General features: G+C 39.2%; 1 protein-coding gene across 1 annotated transcript in view; it reads right to left on the reverse strand.

Moving 5' to 3' along the window:
• Nucleotides 1-16,270, reverse strand: part of grip2b (glutamate receptor interacting protein 2b) — a 56,243-nt gene extending 39,973 nt beyond the window's left edge. Inside the window, exons 1-2 of the mRNA XM_026306884.1 lie at nt 16,138-16,270; nt 1,049-1,126 (exon numbers count right to left, since the gene is read on the reverse strand). Coding sequence (XP_026162669.1) covers nt 1,049-1,126; nt 16,138-16,192 — 133 coding nt within the window. The 5' untranslated portion in view covers nt 16,193-16,270. The remainder of the gene's footprint in view (nt 1-1,048; nt 1,127-16,137) is intronic.
• Nucleotides 16,271-17,765: the final 1,495 nt, after the last annotated feature.

Genomic DNA, 17,765 nt, shown 5'->3' on the forward strand with positions numbered 1-17,765 from the left:
TTCTACTAAAAATATGCCAACAGGAAAAAAAAATACTACACTCCCATAAAAATATATGTGGTGTCTTAAATTTAAGCAACATTAAGGCTGAAAATGATCAGCTGCACAGCAGATTAAATAAAAAAAGTTACATCAAGTCATTTAAAGAGAAATTGCCAAGTTAAAATGAAAGACAGGTGTTGTAAAATGTTAAGTGTTTCAGATTAAGGGCTGTGCACACACAGTGTATTCCTATAACATAAAAACTAACAGAGCACTGCAGGATTTGGGCCTAATATTATTCTCACAGTGAATATGTGGATTATAGCAAAGATTATTGTTACCCATGTCTGCAGAAGGTTAAAGACTAGCTGTTTGGGAGTGAATACATTATCAACAATATATTTCATATCTTAAGTCATTTAAAAATAGCAATATAGAAAATAGCATCAGTCTATGCATGTGCTAATGTGATTCATCGGTACAGTACAAAAACAGTAAGAATGTGTGGGTTTGCTAAAGGGTTTGGGGTCTTAGTTTGAAGCAGCCAAGAGAACATTGGAGTGAGCGAGTTGGCACAGATGCAGCAAGTAAAATAAAGTAAGTAAAGTAAACCTTTGAACTGTGCTGACAGAGCTGCATGTATTACTTTCTATACCATTTATATACACACACACACACACACACACACACACACACACACACACTCACAGGTGAGATGAAACTTAGGCGTGATAGATGGTTAGATTAGGTAAATCCCTTGGGTGACACTCAGGATCAGTGAAGTACTTCACACCACATTTATCAGTGCTGGTAATACAACACACACAAATTCATGCACATGCACACACGCACACACACACACACACAGAAAGCACTCATTCCTTTATCATTAATCTTCGTACTGTTCATATTTGCATAAAAACACCAGAACTTTTGCAAAATAGTTTGATACCATAAACAATGGATGGATGGACGGATGGATGGACGGATGGATGGACGGATGGAGGGACGGATGGAGGGACGGATGGAGGGACGGATGGATGGATGGACGGATGGATGGACGTACCTGGTATACTGTGTCTTCTTGAGGCCATGGTCTGTTCAGGCCCAGAGATATCCTTTGTTTTTCCATAAGGCCCATCATCTAGACAGAAAAGAGACACACCACACATTAACACAGAACATTAACATCAACATAAAACCCAAAGGATACTCAGGATAAGGAAAAGGCGTGTGAGGACTTTGAAGGGGCAGAGTTTGGGAGTACAGTATGTTCTACTAATCACATAACATTTTTATCAGATAAACAACCTGAACAATAATCTGCTACATGCACCGCCACATTTACATGCTTGCTTTTTGGAAATGTCCACAGCTTGGACAGTTGTTGGTGTCATCACCTTCTCAGAAATCTGTGTTATCAGGTTTTGTCCTCATATGAAAGGACACTCACTAAAACACACATGCAGAAATGATTCATACCAACACTGATGCTACATATCTAACGCATTTAATCTCCTCAGCCCGAGACTCACATTGCACATCTTCCTCCTCTACACATCCCCAGGTTGTAAAAATGAAATGATTCTCCACAGTCCTCCCGCACATTGCTCCTGATGAACATAATAGATGTTATTAAATGTCTGTTTATCTGACTGTGATCTGAGCCTTCTGGCTGCCCTCACTCTGCCGTGTCTGCACTTCATAATAAACAATATATCCCCTTCCAAGCTCTCAAGTATTTCTTCCCTCTTTGCTTCATTGCTTTTCATGCTTTATCTGGCAGACCATGCTCGCTTTGCCGTTCTAGTCCAGTGATCATGTAAGTTGCTTGTCCCCGTTCTGTGATGTGACCGGCAGGAACATCTCCCGTAAAAGCACCTTAACCACCTTGTTATGATTAGAGGAGTATTGTCATAGTTACAATAACAAATAGTTAAAATTATAAATATCAGGCTTTAAAGAAAGAACAATGACTTTGTTTTAACCAGGGAAACCAACCACAGGAAAGTTTTGTTTGGTGACTGCACCACCCTAGACCTAGACCTCCTCCTTACATGACTTTATCGGTCTATAAACCACCTGACTCCCTCCTCTGCACCTGTCAAAGCCTAATTATTATGACTGCTAGACTTTAACTTACAATAAAGCCTAACTGTGAGTTCTAATCAGCTGCTTGCATAGATGACTGCCTTGTTTTAAGGGGAGGGTAGTCTTCCCTAACAAACCAACCAGTCAATCAATCGACCGAGGACTTCGGTCTCGCTCTGTGACACGTCAGGAAAAAAACATCCAGATATTACTGCAGACTGTTACTGCAGTTCAGTAGGTTGTTGAACTACTAAATGTCTCCTCCAATGTTATAGGCTGCCTGCATAAACTGCCATTTATGCTTATGGTTATGTTTTACTGTCAGATGATCTCTAGTGGTCATAGCGTTTATGATGGGAACAGAAGGGAAGTCGGGTAACGTAGTAAATACAGTAGAGCTACCGACCCAGGGAAAGGATGGGAGGCACAAAAACACAGGACTCATGGGAGACAACTGATCACTTCCTTTTTCAAGCTGTTAATCATTGTGTCTTTAAACTGTGATAGTTTCATAACCTTAACTGTGTGTGCATTATTTTAACTATTATGACCAAGGTCCTCCAGTCTTAATAAAGGACTTCATTTAACAGAAAGCCCAAGCTTTTGCTGAAGTTTGCTCTGCTTAAAACTAACCAATCTGTTATGTTTCACAATGTTGACCACATCTTAATACTGCAGTGATGCCACAGGGACACTACTTCGATTGGTCAAAGGGTAGGTTCAAGTGACCTATATTGTTTAGATTGAAAGACTCGGGTAAATATGTAGTTAGAGAAACTGTAAAGTTTGTGTCGTCCCTGGTTGCACAGTAAAACAGAGCCCATCATAGTTATATGTCACAGGGGGAAACAGATGCCCTGTTTTATAGTTGCTGGCAGAGACTTATTTTGGCAGAGATTCTGCAAATTTTAATACTAGATAAGACATAAATCAGGTTTTGCTTAAATCTCCACAGGTGAACTGCAGTTGAAACAGTCAATCAATCAAGATGGATGAAAAAAAAATCCAGTGGAAAAACCAATAAAAAAAAATGCAATGTAGGCATTTAAGTTAAAGATATTATATGTCATTATCTAATGATTTATGATTTCTATTAAAATGACATAATGTTCCAATAAACAGGCTGCAGGTGGAAATATTAACCCATTTGCCTGAGCAGTTACTTTGCTAACACAGCTGCTGCAAACTGGCCATATTTACTTACAGTGCCAGAAGAGTTTTGAGCACATTGTCATGCATCAGCATCACATGGAGCTAAAGTGACAAACTATAATCCCACTGAAAGACTGCAGCGTCACTTCTGCAGCTGCGGATCCCTAGTTCCCGCCAAACAGTGCCACCTATTGGCAAAGAAGTACCAGTATCACAAGTTTCTTGACTGTAGATGGTGCTCACCTATAGGGACAATAACACCTGCAATGTTGGACACAAAAAAGATTTTGTCTGAATTTAATGCCCATGGTGGACGTTGGTCTGACACAATGCTATTCATAGGCTAAAACACTGAACCAGGGTCTGGGTGGACAATCACTTTAAACTATGGGTCTCAAGTGTCTCCAGTTCATAATTTTAGTTTTCAGTCAGTCACAAGCATTTTTCCTTGTGCACGCTGACATTCCAATTTACATATCTCAAGGTCTCATCAATGATATATGAAGGATATTAAGTATTTTGCTAACCCACCCTTTTTAGCTCAGTTTGACAGCAGCTGTGACAGTGGAGCTGAGGGTGTTGTTGCTGTGACTCTAAGGGGAGATGATGTGTCCTATTTTACAATCTCTGCTCCATCACAGGAGGGGGGGGGTACGTTTAACAATTCATATGCCAGTTCCCAAATACACCCATACTCTGTGTAATTAAGTTGCATTATAATGGGACAATTACACCACAACATAAACCTGCAGAACAAATATGTATTAAATGCTTTTCAGCACCTGAAGCAGCGTTTTATAGCTGCTTCCTCTCATTAAGACAGCAAAGCAGATGCTGAGTATCCTGCAAAAAATCATTGATCTACTAAACTTTAAAGTTTTTTATTCTTCCCTAATTTACATTCAAACTCTGCACAACTGACTTCAAGTCTCCATTTCACTGTAGCAAAAAAAAAAAAAAAAAAAAAAGCAGAATGATTTAGTTATTGATTCAAGCTCCTGCATGTAGGACATATGTCCTGATACTGTCAGCAAGCCTGAGCTTATTCACACCATGACAGCACAACACATCTAAATACACGTTAGTTAGATGTGACACTGCTTGACACTGATAAAAGTTCTACAAATGTTGTTGATTTACAGATGAATGAACTATGACTCCACGATCTGAACTCTTAGTTACAGCTTCTCTACCAGCTCTGCTCTCAGCCAACCATCTTTCTTCCCATGGTGCATTAACTCTTTCAATAGTTGGTGATGCAAACTGAACTAACCTGGACAGCGTCTGCAGAGCTTGGATCATGTTTGCCAACATTTGTATATTGTCAAGGCTCTCATGTTTTGCCATTTGGTTATTGTGATGCAACCATGATAATATACCTGCATTGATAACTAAAGCAGTGATAATACTGACAGAAATCCAGGACGCTGTTTTCAACACAAAAACCAATGATTTAAATTTGTTGTTGGTCTTTTGATGTATACCAACACCTTCACATGTACACAATGTAATTACTTGAAACACCCTGAACTAGTTTACTACCTTCTGCCAATCTATAAAGTGCTTTCCCTCTAAAGATTTCCAAAAACATGACACATTTTCCTGCCCTGTAACAACCTTTGAAATATGCAGCACTTTCCCACTGGTAATGCTTAGAAATCAGTTCTCGTCCCAGCAGTGACAGTAAAAAGGAGGCCATTGTTGTGTCTCAGAGTTTAGCGAGCTTCACAGAGGTGTAATAAGTTTAATAATTCATAGGTTGTGGATTCAGTTTTTCTTTAAACTGCATTCATAAGTTAGCTGGCTGGCTGCTTTCCTGCTGTGGGACTGTCACAGGCATAATGGATCCCAAAGGCTGCTCATCAACACACACACACACACACAAACAACAATAAACTAACATGCAAGCGCCTCTGGCAACAGAGTGATGTGTATGCAAAAGGATTTAGGCACTGAATGTACACCTGTGCATACACAGGCATTTAAGTACACAAAATAGACTAAAAATATGTGTCTACAAATACAAGCCCTACATGTGCAGATATATATACACAGCAGCACACACAGATATAAAGAATGCTTTGGGCAAATTGACCACCTCTGTCTTTCTGCCTGGATGTAAGACAAACTGTTTTAGTCACGGCCTTTCCCCTCCAGCAGCATGAATCCTCAGCTCTCATTTTCCAAAACCACAAATCTCTTGAGTTTCGGTGGTTGAAGTTTCAGCATATTTGTCACTACAGGCGTTTAGAAGCATAACACATGCTCTGTTAGCACTAATAGTCTTTTTGAATGGATATACACATCAGCTCTACTCTGACACGTTACCTTTTCAAGGCCTCTTTCCCGCTGTCTTTTCTCTCCAACTCCGTGTGATAAATTAGCGTCTCCTGGAGAATAATTTGAATGTGATTAGGCTAATGACGGCTGGCGCTGTCAGCTTACTGAACAGGTTGAGTTATAGACGAGGCGTCAGGCCAGATTTTTCTGCTGCAGTAGAAGCAGTGGCATATTGCTTACAGCAGAGGTGATAGTGACACGTGTAGGGCGAGTTTGACAAACAAAACAATGGATGTCAAGTCATTTTGAAGAACATTTTTCAAAGTTCAGATCCATCACTCAGTAACAGTGCACTGTGCAGAGTAGCAGCACTGTTGCTGTTAGCATGCCTTGAACTGTTTGATGATTGAGGATCTCCAGTAACTGAATTCATTATTGTTTTTCAGACACAGCTGTCTGTTTTTGAGCAGCTTTTATGTTTTACTAATGTATCTCCTTTTTCTTCTTTTGATAATTATCAGTAGGAGTAGACATTGCAGGTAGTTTAGCAACAGCTGACTCTTGAGTATTTCGGAGCTTTTTCTGACGTAGCTATCCTGTTTTGATGCTTTCGGCATGACATCCATTAACTTTCACTAGTTTTGCTAACGTTTAAGTGAAAACGTGTTTTTTTTTTGTTTTTTAGGACGTTATGTTTCTGAGATTTCCATCTGCTTTTCTTTGTAAAGGCCTGTTTCTGAGATACTGTGATATCCATCAGGATATTTCCTTCCCACATCAATATCAGGTGTTCTTTCCAAAAATATACATACATGGTTGCAATAAGCAAACTACCACTGATGATCAAATACTGATATAATATTTCTCATAAAAAGAAAGGATATAAGATTCATAAAGGTGTACTTGCAAGGAGGAGTGCCCACTCACTATTGTTTGGGTGACAATGAAATAGTGAGAGACCAAAATACTGACTCTTCAGACACAACTCAGTGTGAATACCATAGCCTTGGCCCGGTCACTCCTCTGCTGCAAGTAAAAAATAAATGAATGAATTAATGTGTTTAAGAGAGAAAAGGAGACAGAGAAGATTATATTAGATGACTGTTACACTACTGTAATAACACAGAAAAGCAGTTTTAAAAGTGCTGGTTGAAATAGGAGAAACAAACACAGTGAGTTTGAATTTTAAACAGATTTTGAATCAGCTGAGGTTCAGGTCTGTCTTTAATATCTTGGTCCAGAAATGTCCATTTCAGAACAGTAAAAAAAACATTCACAAAATTCACACTGTAAATAATTCAAAGTGCAACAGTCCAGCAGGCACAATGGATGGCACACACACACACACACACACACACACACACACACACACACACACTCTAATAAGAGGTGGTTGCACTGTCTGGTTGTAGATGAAAACTTCCAGCTATCAGATTTAAAGCATCCAGCTTTATACAAAAAGGAGAGGTTGGTATATGTGTGTGTGCACGTATGTGTGTGTACATGTATCTGTGTGTGTGTGTGTGTGTGTGTGTGTAAGTATGCATGACGAGAATACTAACAGACGCTCCTCTGTTGTATATTAAGGGATTCCCTTAAGCTTTACACAAACATGCACATATACACAAACGTTATGTGTACAGTATATTATCACACGCACACACACATTTCTATCTGGCCTCGGTGCTGTTGGCCGTTGAAGCTGTACTGCAGACACCTGAGACATAAAGAGACATGATTGGTGTAGGCCTCACCGCCTCCTCACAATCCTGCACCAGATTCAGGCTCCCTTCAAAAAACTGCACAACAACTTGTCTGTGTAGATTCTAGTCATCCAGGGACAATGTCATGTTGAAATGAAATGTGCACTGGATTGTCCAATGCTACGAGAGTTTTTCCCTTCATTCAAAAGCTGTTGGAGAATCTGTCTGAGTTCTTCACACCATGATGGAAGTCTTGACAGCTCAGTAATATCTCGTCGATTTAAAGGTCAAAAGATATGAATGTCTCAGATAAAACAAGAAAAATCTGAGAGTTTGACAGTTGATTGCTGCCAAAATGCTGTTAAAATGTTACCTTAGATTTCCACAAAATTACTGCCCAGTTTTAACCTGGACCTCTGCAAATTCCCAAATGAGCGTTAACCCTGAAATGAATCACATGAAAACATTAGGGAACACCTAGAAATAGGGTGTCCAGATGTCAAGTGCTGACAGAAAAGTAGCAGAAGTTTATTGTAAAACAGTGTGTGGCATTTTTCATACCTGACAATACGTTGAGACAATGGTTGGCTCAACTGACTGCAGAGATAAGAACGACCTCCACAAACATACAGAACAATAAAGAAGAGCAAATGCACTGGGTCAGAACTGAAGAACAAGGTGTTAAGGCCATAAATGTCAGGCTTAAGAATTACTACCCAGAGTAGGGAGGCTGCAACACCACCTGTCTGCTGCTTACAATATGCAGTATAACATAGCGCACACCCAGTGTCACCTTAAGCCTGACACCACACCGAGCAGAGACCTTGATCTTCTGGAATAAACTGAGGTTTGCACCCAGTTTTGATTTTTTAAATTATGACTTAAAGTGTATCTGTTTGCCACTGCCATTTATCTGTTTTAGTTATTTACTTTATTATTTCTGAATCATTGGAGCCGCACTGTAATTGTTATTCTTTTTTAAACTTTCTTTATTTTACTTTTTTAAAATCTGATATAAAAATGCCTTTCGATATTAGTGATAGTATTTATATATCTTTCCTCGCCCCACATTCTTTACATTACATGAAGATAGCATCTAAACACTGCTACTACTACCAAACAGCCTTTTGCAGTACATCTTATCTCCTCCTGCAAAGTTCGGCTGTTTGTTTTTTTATATTTGCATTTTCCATGAAGTAACATCTGGATATATGAAACACTGCATCTTTAGCTAAACTCAGCACAGCACGGTGTCTCCATCAAAAATGCCTTCAATAACTTCAGTAACGTAGGTATTCACACACACTGTAAGTAATGAATCTAACACATGTACTAATCGAAGCCAAGTACTAACCTCTGACAACCAAGTACCACCCTGCAGCATTACAGCAAGTTGCTGCTTTTGCACCCTTTGCTAACTCTGAACTCGGGGGGATTATTGGATTTATTCATGGTTAACTCTGGGTTTAGTCGTAGCTGAATACATACTGGAATTATTTTTCTTCCAACCTTCTAAATACCACAAGTATATATCCCAAAAAGCTGTAGTCTTCCATTAATGTAGGATTTTCACTTAGTTTTGTCTTGAATGACAATTACACATTTCCCAAGAAAACAGTCCTCTTAAGCTGTCACCGAGTCTATTATGACACACACACACACGCACACACACACCAGAAACACTGACATACATATGCATCAAGTTATTTCACATTTTGCCTCGATGTCACCGGAAGCCTATTAGACGGGGAATGGGCTAGACAGTAGGAAATGCTCAAGGCAGTTCACAACAATACACACAGATGACACACACAGTTTTACACACAGACAAAACACAAAAGACACATTTAGTGTATGAGCAACTGCTGACAGATACTCAGGGTGATATCACATAATTACACAAACACATTCAAGCACACACTCCGTTTCCCTTTATCTGCCTCTCTCTGTCACCAACACACACTTGTCTGGCTTTGTCAGAGGGCTCTGCTGTGCTAGTTGCAGCCATGATGACCTTCTATTATCTATGAGGACTCAGGAGTCTTCTATGTACATCAACACATGAAACACACTCGTTTCACTCCATTGTTTTTGGAAGCACACGCACATATGCCATACAGAATTAATAAAGTGTAGTAGATACACAACACACACTCTCTGTGCTGTATATTTAGTCCACATGCACTTTCATAGAGCTTCAAGTGTATTTTATATTAAAATAAACACAAATCCACACACATCCTTGTCTCTGACAGGGTGTGTGTGGATTGTGATCACAGAACTCACTTTGTTGGGTATGACACAGTTAGGCACATAGCAGAAACTGCAGAAATGGTAAAGCAGTGTGTAGTGGCTGCAGTGAAGTCATTGTACAATACTACAGTCTTCAAAATTAGGGACTGGAGCCCTGAACAGTGGTGCTAAAGAGATAAGAACTCACAATGAGCAACGTGGCCTCGGAGTTCTGCTCAGCCAAAGTCCTGGTATGTTGTCAGGACCCATTACATTCAGGTTGGATTTAGGTCATTTCAATGTATAAAGCTTCTGGCTCAGACCGTGCTCTGTCATTTTTGATTAAGAAATTCTTAATTGACACCTTCACCATCACCCAGCAAAAAGCCTGGTTAGGTAATGATAGAAAATTTGTGAAGTAAGCAAAAATATAGCCCTGTGTGGCTCATCAGAGGAACATTGTTAAGGTGGTCACACCCACACTATTTAAATTACACCAATTGTCTCCTGCAAGGTGACACGCAGGAACGATAGTAGAATTAGATTCAAACAAATGCTAAAAGCGATCTAAAAGACTGTCAGCACTGCGAAAGGTAATATGTGGTTGACATCTTTACATTTCTTTGAAATATAGAAATATTGATAACCAGTTTGGAGCCCCATCATGATCTCGAAAAGCAGAAAGTGCTAAAATTGTAGTGAAAGCTCTACAGTCACATGGGATATTGAAAATATAGGGGCTTTTCAACTGGGAACTGTGGAAGAAAGGCCTTGTGACATAAACATCAGTGAAGACAGAATACATTATATTTAATGGAAATGAGTTTAACCTTTCCACGCTACAAAAAGTTGAATGCTGTCAAAATGCATAGTTTGAAGGTCTGGGTGGATTCACAGGTTATGTACAGAGGCTGGTTTGACCTGCTGAGCCTGTGAAGCAGAGACAACTTTCCTACATCTGCAGCAGTCATACCATGCTACAAAACGTGTATTTAGTTAAAATGAATGGTACAGAGGATGGTTTGAGGATTCACGATTCAGGGTATTTAGTACCCAAGCCACTATGTTTGTTTAAACCTCAGATGCTTTAAGGGTTTTTGTTTTCAGGGACTGGGAAAACCTGAGTTGATGCAATCTGGATCCTTGAAATACCCCTGATAAACCTCTTGATGTTAAAGTCAGTGTAATATGTTTGTTTCTCAGTCTGGCAGTTTCTGTTCCTGTCTATTACCCAGGGATTACTGCTTTTCTACCAATCAGTAATTACTATTATTACCACTATTAAAACTGAGAATGTTGTGTCAAAGGTTTTGTTTCTGTTCTCAGCGGACTAAAACCTCAAACGCTTCGTCTGATTAGATTCATCATTCAGGAAACTGCATCATCATTTGTGGTTTTTGAAAAGATCAATTTCTGAGTTTAAAAACCCCAAAGTGAATTTTAGCTCTAAAATAAATAATAAATGCAGAAGCATCTTGCTGTCAGAATGAACAATGATGAACCCCAGAGAAGGATTTATAACTAAATGAGCCTTTTCAGTGGTTTCTCTGAGTTTGCTTTGGTGGCACTGATGCATTTTCCCAACAGCAGCAGCAGAAAGTTTGTGAGTAAATCATGTCAAGTTTTTTATATAAACAGTAAAAAATAAAATAAAATCTCCAAACTATGTGTTTATAAGGCTGTTACAACAAATAAATGCTTTAGAAATATTAACATAATAATGATGTCAATTTATGATATTTCATTGTCAGAGTTAAACAATAGACCTGCATGAAATTGTGCGTGCAGTGTTTATATTGGACAGCTGTCAGGTACAAACTTCAGTTTTAAAAGTGAAACAGACGTGAATAAAATAAAGAGCAGCAATTATCGGCAAGGCTTCTCTGGATAGATAAAAGAAAACACAAGGTCCCATTGAAAGGAGAAGAACTGAATGGAGTAAGGTGCTCAGGCTATTTTATTTAGCTGAATAAGACATTTAAGCTGACACACCATTATAATCAACCAGCTATTCAGCAAGTCGCTAGATAGACCTCATAATACAAATGAACTGTGGTGCTGCTGAGGAGGTCAGATAAACCCAGAAGCACCTGTTCATTCACTGCCATAAACAATCCTGACTCTGAAATACAAAGATATTTATATATATTAGAAATGATCGCGTTTCCATTGTGCTCTGACTTCACAAAAAGTGTTTATGCTCATTTTTCATTAACTCACATTACAGCAAAATGTCCAGTCACGTGTACACTACTGATAGAATTGTTGATTTACAATTTGTGTGTTCAAGTATTTTTGGGATTAAAATCTCTTGAACCACAGAAGTAGCAGATTAAAAAAGGGTCACGGGCCAGTTTGAAGATGCATCAAGTTAGAAAACATGAAGACTCATCTTTACATGTTACTCACACAGTGTACGTACGGAAACAGGGTAAACTAAAGTTTGGGAAAGTCTCTGTGCACCTATGGGTGTGCATGTGTGCCATGCACCCTCACAGGTTCTGAGTTATTGAATATCAATGTGTCTGATTGTGGTCATTATGATGCCGAAAGCAGTGAAGATGTGTAATTAGTTATTGTCTGTGACAACGCTGGCACACAATGCATCTGTGATTAACATACGTAGTCTGTCACACACACACACACACGCCCCACGCACACACGCCCCACGCACACACACACACACACACAGACACACACACACATACAGAGGGGATAAAAAAGAGCCATAGAAAAGAGAGTGAAGACACAGTGCCTGACACCCCCATCTGACAATCAAACACACAGATGGAAAAAAAAAAAAAAAATCAAATGGAAAAACACGACATGATGCACACAATAATACAAGTAAACACATGAAATCACCAACATCATCCTTGCTCATACAAACTCTGTCACCCCTTTCACATTTTTTTACACCCCCTCAGCTACAAATGCACACACACACACACACACACACACACACACACACACACACACACACACACACACACACACACACACACACACAGCTTTCTCTCACCCACGCATATAGCGCAGCTATGGAAGGAACAAGCAGTAATTAGGACAGCTAATGGCTTCTCTGTTGTGGTTAATTGCAGCCTGTATGGATCTGGTGGGGAGGGGGCAAGGGGGGAGGACGAGGTGTCATCACTGCTTTACTCTGTGTCCCTTCTTTACCTCTTTCTCTCAAACTCTACACTTTGTGTGGATCTTCCTAAAACTGAAGACACAAAGTGCTCACTGATAGGAAGAGGGTCAGTCTGAAAATGGTCTGACACAGTAGTTTCATCACATTCAGCCCCCCCCCCCTCCCAACCTCTGCCCCTTTCAGGCTCCACCCGGTTGCTCAAATTGAATTTTCTGGTTCTGGGAGCTGATAAGATAAACCTAACCTTCAGGCTAACAATACCCAACACTATCATAACAGAGGAACTTCATTTTTGTGCAAATTCCTAGATTACCTTCACTGACATACATTGTTTTAATGCTCCAAGCAAAACATTTTTTTAGATTCACACAGTCACTATAGTATAGTGGTGATTAGAGAAGATCATAGTTATTGTAGTGGTTAGTCCTGGTTCCTTCCTTCCTTCCTTCAAAGGTCTTGACGCTCACATAAGAAGAAATACCCAAAGTCAAAAACTGATGTTTAAAAAAATAAAGAACTTTTTATTTTAGATAGTAAAAAATAAAGTGTGGTTATTGAAGTTAGGCCACTTGGACAGGAGCTAGGTAAACTAGTTAACTATGAGTCTGCTATGAGACACAAACCATTGTCATCCCCTTTGCCTCTCTGCACTAAACACTGAGCATATATAGTGAAGCACTAAATGACCTGCAGGCACCATCAAATATCTTTTACATCATCGTAGAGTCTAAGCTCTTTTTAGGTTTCCTTAAGAACAAGAACAGCAGCCCACCTGGTAGATGTCCATTAAAAAAACATCCTTGTGTTTTGTGCTATGAGATTTTCTTTTTAACTGTTAGACACATAATGTGTCACTAAATCCTCCACCTTCCTAAAAACATGACAAATAAAAGGAAAGCTGTTTTTTTTTTTTTTTTTTAAAGAAATGTTTCACAGCTGAAGTGGAGCAGGCATGAGAAGAAAAAAAACCATCTTGGCAGGTGTAGGGCAGAAAAAATAACATCAAAAACTGCTTTGAAGTTACAGTTTCTAGGTCACGGGTTTGACGTGACGTTTGGTTGACTCTGCTGATGAGGTTCAACAGAGGGCCAGAGAAGCGAGTCAGAATATAGAAAGATGAAAATGGGGGGTAAGTAGGTTTTGTGGTGTGTAAGACAGAGCCTTCATTAATAAGTCACATGGTTTGATCCCCATCAGCTGCTGTATGATCTGCCATGATGCACCTGAGCACTGCCTGTAAGCTGCTGCAGAGCGTTATCTAAATTCCTAAAAATGTAAATCACTGAGGGAAGAGAAAGAACTGAGATGAAGACAGAAGAAAAATGTATTTCTGTCACCGAAAACATTCAAATGCAGTTAACACAGCACTGGTATTACAATGAAATATTTAAGTGCAACCAATAACCAGTATCAGTATGTGCATGTACATGTACATTATGTGTTGTTCAACTAGATCACTGTGACACTCATAACCAGAGAAGAGACGGCCTCCTGGAGGATTACGGTGCAACATGCTGGGTGAAAAGCATTTTGTAGGGAACTGCAGAGTGAACCGCATGCGTCATGCACAACCGATGATAATATCCAACACAGCCACTATTAAATTTGACTGTGCAGTCAGCTCAATAATGCTTAGAAAATGAAGTGGATCAACTTGAGCACTCGGCAGAAAGCCAGGGCATAAGCCCCTCATCATTCATTTATTCTCCATTTCTCCTCCATTAGTATTTTATGTGCTCATCTCTTCAGCAGTAATGAAAAGATTAAATCACTCCCAGCAACGGTAAATAATGTGTATATTTGGTTAACACAATTATATTCTAAGATGCATATATATATATATATCTATATATATATAGATATATATATATATAACTCCTCCACCAGTAAAAAAAAATCTGAAAGGGTTTTTCAACCTGCTGTCCTCCTAAACATCCTCATAACTTTAAATCTCATAAAAATGAAGCTGAAGTGCAGCAGTAGTTTAACATAGCGTGCAGTCTTACGTGAGATCTACATAAAACTAAAAGAAGCAAAAGCATATTTCTGGGTTTCAGCATAAAACCAGTACTGTTATCAGCTTAGTTAGTCTCTGGGGATGTTGTAGAGAATATAGCTCTTATGCTCTTTGGTGCATGAAATAGGATGGTGCTCACTTTATTAATACCCCTAATGCACCTCCACAGTACAGTATACTATACAGAAACAGATTCAGATCAGAGAATAACGTTTGTTAGTTGTATCATGTTAGCTAGTTTATTGTGATGAGACATATTCAGCAGTGTCTATTCTGTAAATGTTAAATCCAGAAAAACGCCCTCATCAGTACTAACAGAACTAAATTCCAGAGTTGAAAATGAAAATTCTTTCTTTTTAAACATTAGCAGCCATATACGTCTGTAGCAGGGACAGTAGCAGCTGGTCTACACCACTGCAGACATTTCACATTGAAGCTCAACAGGCACCAGATTCTCAGCAATCCAAGCAAACACACAGAAATGAGACAACAATTGTCTTAAGTTTCAACACGACTTCCTGAGCTCTGCATGGCACTAACTTTGTTTACTCGCATTGGTTTTGAGTATAACATTTACATGCTAGTCATGCTAGTCGGTTTAGCACAGTGTTTGGTGCTCTGGTCCTTTGAGGAGAAATTTTGAGTTGTGCACACTTTCCTCTGCAAACTATTCTTTAACTGATGCTTTATTGGTTTATTATAAAAGCTGATGTTTCATTACATTTTATTTGGTTCATGCTTTATGGTTAGTAGCCTTATCCTGCAAAACACTGTTTTCATGCTCTCTGTGGCTGCGTTGTGTTGAACACCTGGTGTCTCTTAAAGCTGGATTTAAGGCCTGTTTGTGAGTTACAGTAGCTGCAGAATACGCAGCAAATCAGGCTGCATGAAACACCAGAGCTGTGACTGGTTGAATTTGGGCTGCTTGTGTTTTTTTCAACATTTTGTTGAAATAAATAAAATTAAGAAAAGTGGAGACAGGTTAAGAAATGATTTACTTTCCAGTAGCACACTATATGTTTTCTGAGCTAGCAAAGACATTTCCACAAACATCACTTCACCACAATAAATGAAATACCTTCAACATTTCCTTCATCTGTTAACAAACATACAGCAACCTTTCAGTATAGTTTCACATGACAAACCTTCCCATATGGCTCTATATCACAATGGGTGAAAAACTGTAAGTGCTATATGTTAATTGTTGGTCTATTTATGAGTTAAATAACCTGATAATGTAGTAGTGTAATGAAATGTAGTGTAAAAACCCAATGATGATTAAACATTTTTTTCTATAGCAGACACATCCATGGATGTCAATCAATTTCTTCTACAACAAAACTTAAAAATCTAACATAAAGCTAACCAAAGAAAGAGCGCCACCTAGAGAAACTTAAGTGTCGCCAACAGAAAAGATGCCACAGTGAAGTGTAATTTACAGTCAAAACAACAACGAGTAGTTCACAGCAAAAGATAAATAATTAAAAGCTAAAAACTGCTTTCTGTTCGTTAAGGCATTCCACACTCACCGACACTGTTTGCCCCAACATCCCTCCTCAACCCGCAAAACATGACAGCAGACATGAAGCTTCCCTTTTTATAGTCACATCCACAGAGGAGAAGGAAGAGAGACAGACACTAGAGGACGGAGAGCCGTGGACTGCTGAGTGCTCAGGGAACACAGTGGCGACGATAAGAGACGACTGCTGCTTACGCTACGACCGCTCAACCCCCGAGAGGGAGAGAGGGAGGTACACACTGACAGGGGAGTGAGAGAGAAAGTGTAAGACAAGCTTAGGGCAGAGAAAGTGTGTAAGAGTATGTGAGCGGAGAGGGAGCCAAAAATTAAAAGAAAAGGTGCTGAGTTTATGTGAGAGAAAAATGGACGAGAGAGCAGAGGAGAGAAACAGCAAGTGGCTTCCATCCATATGTATATGACAAACATTTCAGCCATATATTATACTCTATTATTATACTCTCTTACTGGATTTGTCTGTTCCTCTGTTGGCTCATCCAATAACCTGCCATCCATCCTCTTGTCTAGGTTTCCTGACACTTTGGTTTTACATTTCTGTAGTAATGTAGGTTTGGTAAAATAACTGGTCAGAGGTGCAACAGATTCAGTAAAGCTGCTGGAAATCAACCATTGGTGGCAGAACAGGTGTCTCCAACCTCAATTACAATGTGAAATGTAGTAATTCAAATGGAAGTTGGCTTGTTCACATAGTTTGGTGTCTCTGCTATCTGGCAGAAGGAGCTGAGGCTGTTGGTCAGTGGTTTGTTTTCCCGTGAATCCAAAACTGGGTATTCTTAGTTAGCTGCCTTGCTGACGTTAACGAGAGGTGAGTTTATATTCAGCACACCATTTGTTTTCTTGCTTTTAACAATACTGTGTTTAGCCTCACTATGTACCATCCATCCATCCCTTCATTATCTGTACCTGCTTATTCCTAATTAGGCTCCCTCAGGGATCTGCTGGAGCCTATGCCAGCTTCTATGGATGAAAGGCAGGGGTACACCCTCGACAGGTCACCAGTCCACTATGTACCAGTAAAAAAAAAAAAAAAAAAACATTATTTTTAAGAGGAGGGGTTAAATGTGTTTCAAGAAATATTGAGAGAGGATGCACAGATAAAAAGAGAGAATGCAGAGTGAGACTGTGTGGAGGCATGAATGGACCGAGTGAAGATTAAATAGCACAAATCAGACATGACAGACTGTTTCCAGATATTCCACCTCAACAGCTTCTTTCCACATTTGCTATATTTATTCACAGTACCTTCAAATTAACACATTACAAGTGTCTGGTACTAAATAACTTATAGCACAAGCCAATTAAAGCTTAAATGAAAATTAAATGAAAATGTATCAAATAAAAATGCATGTCTGGTATGAATGTTTTATATTTGATGTTGTATATGATAATTATATATAAGAACTCCATGTACAATCATGTTCTTGCAGCACCATTACTAGTACAGCACATGTAAACAAAGGCTCCTCTCAAGTTCCAGTTGCTCCTTTTCCTCTAGTTGTCTCAGCCTCTATTTCCTATTCTATTCCTTTGTTTTACTTCTTCCCCCATTCCTCTCTGTGAGGTAGCTGCTTCAGGTTGTTTTACTCCCAACTGTCTAAAATCATCACAGCAAAACACAAA

This window comes from Mastacembelus armatus, chromosome 5 (assembly GCF_900324485.2).
Source record: "Mastacembelus armatus chromosome 5, fMasArm1.2, whole genome shotgun sequence".
NCBI lineage: Eukaryota > Metazoa > Chordata > Actinopteri > Synbranchiformes > Mastacembelidae > Mastacembelus > Mastacembelus armatus.